Below are 6,186 nucleotides of genomic sequence, written 5' to 3'. Positions count from 1 at the left end.
TGCTCTGAGCTGCTCACAGGACTGCTGAGCCCTCCCTGACTTAAGCAGGGCACGAGCCAGGGAAGGACAAACCCACATGTGCTGTTCAGCGATGTCTGTCTGTAATGGTCCTGCCTGCCCAGTGCTCTGCCCCAGGATCTGCTGGGTACTGGTGGTGTAACTGCTGCCCTTTCTGCTCTCCCACAGCGGGGCTGAAGGTGCCGCATCCAGGGAACACTCAGTCCTGCCATCCCAATGCTTCCTTTAGGCCCCAGGGATCCGTTTTACCTGCACTGGAGGAGGAGCAAAGCTCAGGTCCTAGGACAATTCACATGTCATCCAAAGCCATGCAGAACAAAGACCATGCATGAGCTCAGGTTGTGAGAATAGCAAGTTTGTAACCTTTGCTAAGGGCAAATCTGAAATGCCCGTGGAGAACACATCCTTCCCGTTGACCACCATACACTCAAAGCAGTGCTGTAGCTGGCTCATCCCCTTGTCTGGGGAGATGGAGGTGGGAGGGGGGCTCCAGGTGAGTACAGTGTCTGTGCCACTCTGGCGTCAGCCCTGTTTCCTCTCAGACCTGAAGTGTCACCTCCCTCCTTACGTCCTCTCTTGTCCCTCTTCTGCTTCCCCAACATGCTCTTCCCAGTGCCATGGAGATACTGGTCTCTGCCCAGGCACGTTGGCCGCCGTCGGACTCTTGGGGACTTGTACACCAGTGGATGGGGTCAAGGTGGACTTCACAGAGACTTGTTCAGCTGCCAGTGTTTTATGCTTGGAGCCTTGCCTGCATGTTTGTTTGCTTTGCATGTGATGGACCCAGCTTGTGTCAGTCCTCAATGCATGCCATACATGCTCCTCTGCCTTCCATGAGACCTACTCATGTCCACCTCTCCTTCCTCTATCAGCTGTTCCTTCTACCTTTTTGAGGCATGTTTTGGGTACAGAGACTGGAGTTTCTGCTTTCCCCCAACACATGCATGCAGACTTCTTGCAACTGCTGCCTTAGTTCGTTCCTGTAAGAGCAACTCCTCTGAGCCATGGCTGTGGGGTTGGTGGCTCAGATAGGTTCAGGAGGAGCAGAGCCAGACTGGTTTTGCTGGATGTTACAGGACATTTTCTGCTTTGGCTCATTTGCACAAAGATGGTGGGAAATCAGGCCTTTAAGGGCTGTGCTCCTCCGAGAAGACAAAGTGAGGAAACCTGCATGGTGGGGATAGATGAATGTCCAGAGGTGTGGGTTTTGGAGGTAGACTCTTCCCAAAATGGCCTCACCCTGTTGTGGCGCTAGTTATGCACAAGCAATTACTTTCCTGGGTTTCTTCTGGAGAGGATGAATGGACCTGTTTGTGTGACGTGTTGTCCACATGGCTGTTTGGATGTTTCCCCTTCCCCTTGAAGGGAAGAGCATCCATGTCCCTGCTTCCCATTGTTTGGTCTCATGGACAGGACATCATACTCTTCTCCAGGCTCACCACATGGCCTTGACCAATGTCTTGGGGGACCCAACTGTTGAAGGGGGAAGTTCATGTAGAGCTGCTGTTGTAAAGCGGTTTGAAAGCTGTGCATGAGAGCATGTGTGTATGTGTGGGGCTACTCCCTGATGTCTATGGGATTTCTTTCCCTTTATAGGGATAGTTCTTCTTTAAAGGCTCTGAGAAAGAAATTTGAACTGAATTGGATGCATGTGAGGGCTTATGTGAAGAGCAGGTGAAAGGAGGGCTGTCATAAAAAAGATAGTCTTCAGTCCTAAGGGAGAGGAGGAACTGTTTTAGGCAACTTCTCCTTGGGCTAGACTAGCTCACCAAAGCTTACATTTCAAAATGCATCTGGGTTTGTTTTGAAATACATTTCACTGGCATTTCTTTTCTGAGTGGTTGTATATCTCTGTGTTTGCACCTGTATTACAACAGGAATGATCATTATATAAGCACTTAACCATTGTTCAACTGAGCCCAGGTTTCCATAAAACAATATCTCAATGAAATTGCACTTTCTTTCCGACAGAGGAGAAGTACACCGTTATTTACCCATATACCGCAAGAGACCAGGATGAAATGAACCTGGACAAAGGGGCTGTGGTGGTGGTGATCCAGAAGAACCTGGAGGGCTGGTGGAAAATCAGGTACTGTCCCTACCTCTTGCTCTTCCCTGGCACTGCAGCTGGGACTGTGCAAAGCAGAGACCCAACGTGCATGGCATGTACAGTCCAAAGGCAAATCTAAGGCATCAGGAAGGGCAGAGTACCAGAACTCATTTCTCTCCATCCTTACAAACTAAGGCTCGTTGATGTTCAGGGCTTCAGCCAAGCATAGCTGTGGTTGAACATCCTTAAAATCCCCCGATTTCCTGTGCTGGGAGGTGGACTGCGTCATGCATCACATGCCCCGGCAGTGCAAAAGGAACTGGTGTGAGAGCATTGGTGTTACATCATGTGCTGCTGATGGGAAAACCAGTGAGTGTCCTGGAGGCAGGCTGGGTCCTCTGGCTGTGTTAGGAGGCTCCTGCAGAGAAAGGCCGTTGTCCGGGCCAGGTCTGCTGTGTGCAGGGTGTGCTGAGGCCAAAGATTCCAGATCATCCTGAGCTTGTTTTCTGCTGGAAGCTCATCTTCTCTTGTCTGTGGTCTAGCAAGCGGCCAGACGTGAGCAGGGTGGGAGCACATGCTGCAATTTTCTTAACCTTCCATTGAACCTGTGGTCTTGGCAGCAGCAAAGCCCCAGAAAAATGTCCATTGACTTTTGAAGTGGAGGAGAGCTGCCATGAGAGCTCTAAAGGCAATTACAAGCTCAGTAGCTGGTGCCATCTGAGCATAGTGGCTGCAGCTCAGCCAGCGGGGAGAGTCTCTGATGCTGGCGCAGGACCCTCCAGCATGGCAGGGAGACTCTGTGGATGTGGTTTTTCCATCAGATCACAGGGCTGGTTTCTCTCCTAAGCAGTGCAGGTTTAGAGCAGGGAAGGGATCCAAGCTGCCGGCACACAGGGCTTGTGCTTTCTCCAAAGACCAGGTACATCAATCCTAGCAGGAGCGCTCTGGTTTTCCCCTCTGCTTCCCCTGCCAGCACGCTTCATTCCTGAACCAGTGCCATTGACAAGGCAAAAAGGAAATCGAGCTTCACACCGTTCCCAGCCCTTGGCCCACGGGCTGCGGCCGGCTTGCCCGGAGTGTTAGTCATGGGTGGAGCTCTCCAGTTGCCCACGTGCTGCAGAGCATGACACTGGGCAAGCTCGTTTTGCCTAGATCACGCAGTACCTTCGGTCAACCTGTGTCCTGAGCTCTGGCTCCAGAGATGTCTGATGGCTCAAGACCACTCTAGCACAGTGGGTTGCTCCTCGGGGAGGGCTCATGGCCCCGGTGCTGCGTGGGGACTCTCTGTGTGGTGACACTGCTGTTGTTGCCACCACAGGTACCAGGGCCAAGAAGGCTGGGCCCCTGCCTCCTACCTCAAGAAGGGGAATGGAGAGATGTTCTCGCAGAAGCTGGGACCAGGCTCCTCCGCTCATTCGTGTGCCTTGGATCTGGATGGCATCTCCCGGCAGCAGGTCATGGCGAGCCGAGAGAAGGATGGGCTCGCTGGCCCAAGGGACGGGAGGTTCGACAGCCGGCCCCTTCCCAATGCTGACATCCGGCGCAGTAAGTGGCTGGTCGGGAGGAGGCTGGTGGTGGCTGGGGTGTCAGCACAGCCTTTCCTGCAGGCTTTTGGGTGACGTAATGGGGTGTGAGGGAGGCAGAAGGCTTGCAGGCACTGTTAGGATGCCCTCAAAACCTGAGTGACCTCTGCCACTCAGGATACTGGGCAGACAGGTTCTTCCTTTGGCTTCCTTGCCCATGGGGCAGGCTTGGTCCTTGCCTTTCTGTTTTCTCTTTCATGTGTCATTTGTGAACACGTGTGACCAAAATCCAGAAACTTAACAGCACGTGAAATTCTTCCTCCACAGAGTCACCAAAGATGAGGCAGAGACCCCCTCCTCGCCGAGATCTCACCATAGTAAGTGCCAGCTGATGCAGGAGAGCAGCAATGGCAGAGGGAGTTGGAGAGGAGCACTGAAAGGAGCTCTGGGCACTGGTTATTCTTTGCCTGGGATCTTACCCTTGTACCGTGGGCTCTGCTCTTGGTCAAGGCTGGAGTATGCACGCTGCCTCCCTGCTGACTTGAAACTCCTCTCTTTGCATGTGGTCTTTAAATGAACTTTCAGGCAGTCTGTCCTGCAAGGCTGGGTTGCCAGTGGGATGCTGCAGACTGGCTCCCTCCCTCTGGGGATGGTGACTCTGCTGTCAGTGAGAGCTCTGGAGCCTGGAAATGGTTTGCTGGTTTGTTGGTGAGGATGTTGCTTGGGCACAGCTGATTTCCCTGGCCTGGCCATGCTGGCTTGTGTCTCTGTAGGCTGGTGGTCTGTGCAGGTGTTGTGTTGCACCTTCTGTAGAAACACGCTGATGTGTTTTTTATTTTCTTGTCATAGCCACGTGGTTTGAACCTGCCTAAACCTCCCGTCCCTCCTCAAGTGGAAGAGGAATATTACACCATCGCTGACTTCCAGACCACCATCCCTGACGGCATCAGCTTCCAGGCAGGAATGAAAGTAGAGGTGAGACTATTATCTTCCTTTTTCACATCCTCATGTCACTGCAGCGCTTCTGACTCCCATTGCCCTGGGACCTGTTTCAGATAGGAGCTCCATTTGCAGGCAAGGAAGATCTGCTCACCACAGTGTTCTGGGTGGGAAATGAGCATGATGGTGCATGTCATTGCCTCTGTGGACCATTAACATCCCAGGGCTCTCCTAGAGAGGGAGAAACCTATATGAGCTCATGACACTTTGGAGTCCCTGGTGCCCTTGGTGGCCTTCTGTCCCTGAAGTGTGTGGGTGCAGTGTCATCTGAGCTAGTGGAAATTAAAATCACATCACAAATGCAGGTAGAGATGCTGGTTTTTTTCTTACTTAGGCTAAGTGTACAGTTAAAAGCCCTTCCAGAAGTGCTTTCCTAGCACACCCGCTTTTTGCTGGCACAATCCTTCTTGCAGATGTGATTTTGCTTTCCAAAATGTAAGCTGTGCCTCTCTAGGAGGACTTTTTCTTGATGGCTGCCCTAGTCAGCTCCCCCCAGGCCCCAGCCCCACTTCTGGAGCAGGCAGAGGCCGGACTGTAGCTGATCCGTGCAGTATCGCTGCCGGTTGACTGCTCCAACAGTGCCGCGCAGTGGCCACTGCCAGTACCCAGCATCCTGGTCCTGTCTCTTGGTGACAGCTCAGCAGCAGCTCCTTGACATGGTTCTGTCAATCATCAGTGCCATGGCACGCAGGTCCCCTTCCCTGGCAGAGGTCATTACCAGATCCCCCTCCCATCAGAATACCCATCCTGTGGTTACATGGCTTTTGGTTACCAGGACAGGGAGGCGTTGAGGCCATGTGCCACCCTGACATCGTTTCAGAGACACCCAGCATCCCCTTTTTGTGGGAGAGGGCTCCTGCATGGATGTCTGAGCTCTCCTTTCCCCCTGGCAGGTTATTGAGAAGAACCTGAGCGGCTGGTGGTAAATTCAGATTGAGGAGAAGGAAGGATGGGCGCCCGCCACGTTCATCGATAAGTACAAGAAAACCAGCAATGCATCCAGGCCAAACTTTCTGGCTCCGCTGCCCAATGAGATGGGGCAGCTCCGGCTCGGTGACACCGCGGCTGACATCAGTGCCGGCGAGGAAGCGACGGGACCGTGCCGTCCTCTACCGGAGGCTCCTCCTAACGGTACGGACTGTGGTGGGAAGTGGGCCAAAGACTGGAAGGGGAAGGAGGCTCCTGAGAGGGGGGACCTAGCCTTTACCAGCGGCTACGAGGAGATCTCGGACCGTGACACAGAGGAGAAGCCCAGCCTGCCGCCCAGGAAGGAGTCCATCATTAAATCGGAAGGTGAGTTACTGGAGAGGCAGAGGCCTCCCCCCAAGCCCCCAGGGATGATTTTGCCCATGATCCCACCCAAGCAGTCGGTGGCCCCGAAGGACAGCAAGAAGCCCGAGCTGAAACCAGAGAAGGGCAAACTCTTCCAGCTGAAAAATGAAATGGGACTGGAATGTGGACACAAGGTGTCGGCCAAGGAGGTGAAGAAGCCAAACCTCCGGCCCATCGTCAAGCCAACCAAGCCAAAAGCTGAGCCCGTGGAGGACAAGCCTGAGCCCATCGCCCAGCATCCATTCTTGCAGTCAAGCCCTCAGA

At 53.4% G+C, this 6,186-nt stretch overlaps 1 protein-coding gene across 1 annotated transcript in view; it reads left to right on the top strand.

Annotated features, from left to right (window-relative positions):
* The window catches only part of LOC104471591 (SH3 and PX domain-containing protein 2B-like), a gene marked incomplete at its 5' end in the record, with an annotated part of 8,787 nt that overhangs the window by 1,812 nt on the left and 789 nt on the right, over positions 1 to 6,186 (top strand). The window contains 5 exon segments of the mRNA XM_010086973.1: positions 1,990 to 2,107; positions 3,387 to 3,613; positions 3,919 to 3,968; positions 4,441 to 4,566; positions 5,484 to 6,186. The exon segment at positions 5,484 to 6,186 is cut by the window's right edge and continues 22 nt beyond it. Of these exon segments, the coding sequence (XP_010085275.1) occupies positions 1,990 to 2,107; positions 3,387 to 3,613; positions 3,919 to 3,968; positions 4,441 to 4,566; positions 5,484 to 6,186 (1,224 nt within the window).

The sequence above is a fragment of the Pterocles gutturalis genome, unplaced genomic scaffold, assembly GCF_000699245.1.
Source record: "Pterocles gutturalis isolate BGI_N339 unplaced genomic scaffold, ASM69924v1 scaffold34701, whole genome shotgun sequence".
NCBI lineage: Eukaryota > Metazoa > Chordata > Aves > Pterocliformes > Pteroclidae > Pterocles > Pterocles gutturalis.
Note: the sequence above shows the minus strand (reverse complement) of the source record. Positions and strands in the feature narration are given on the sequence as shown.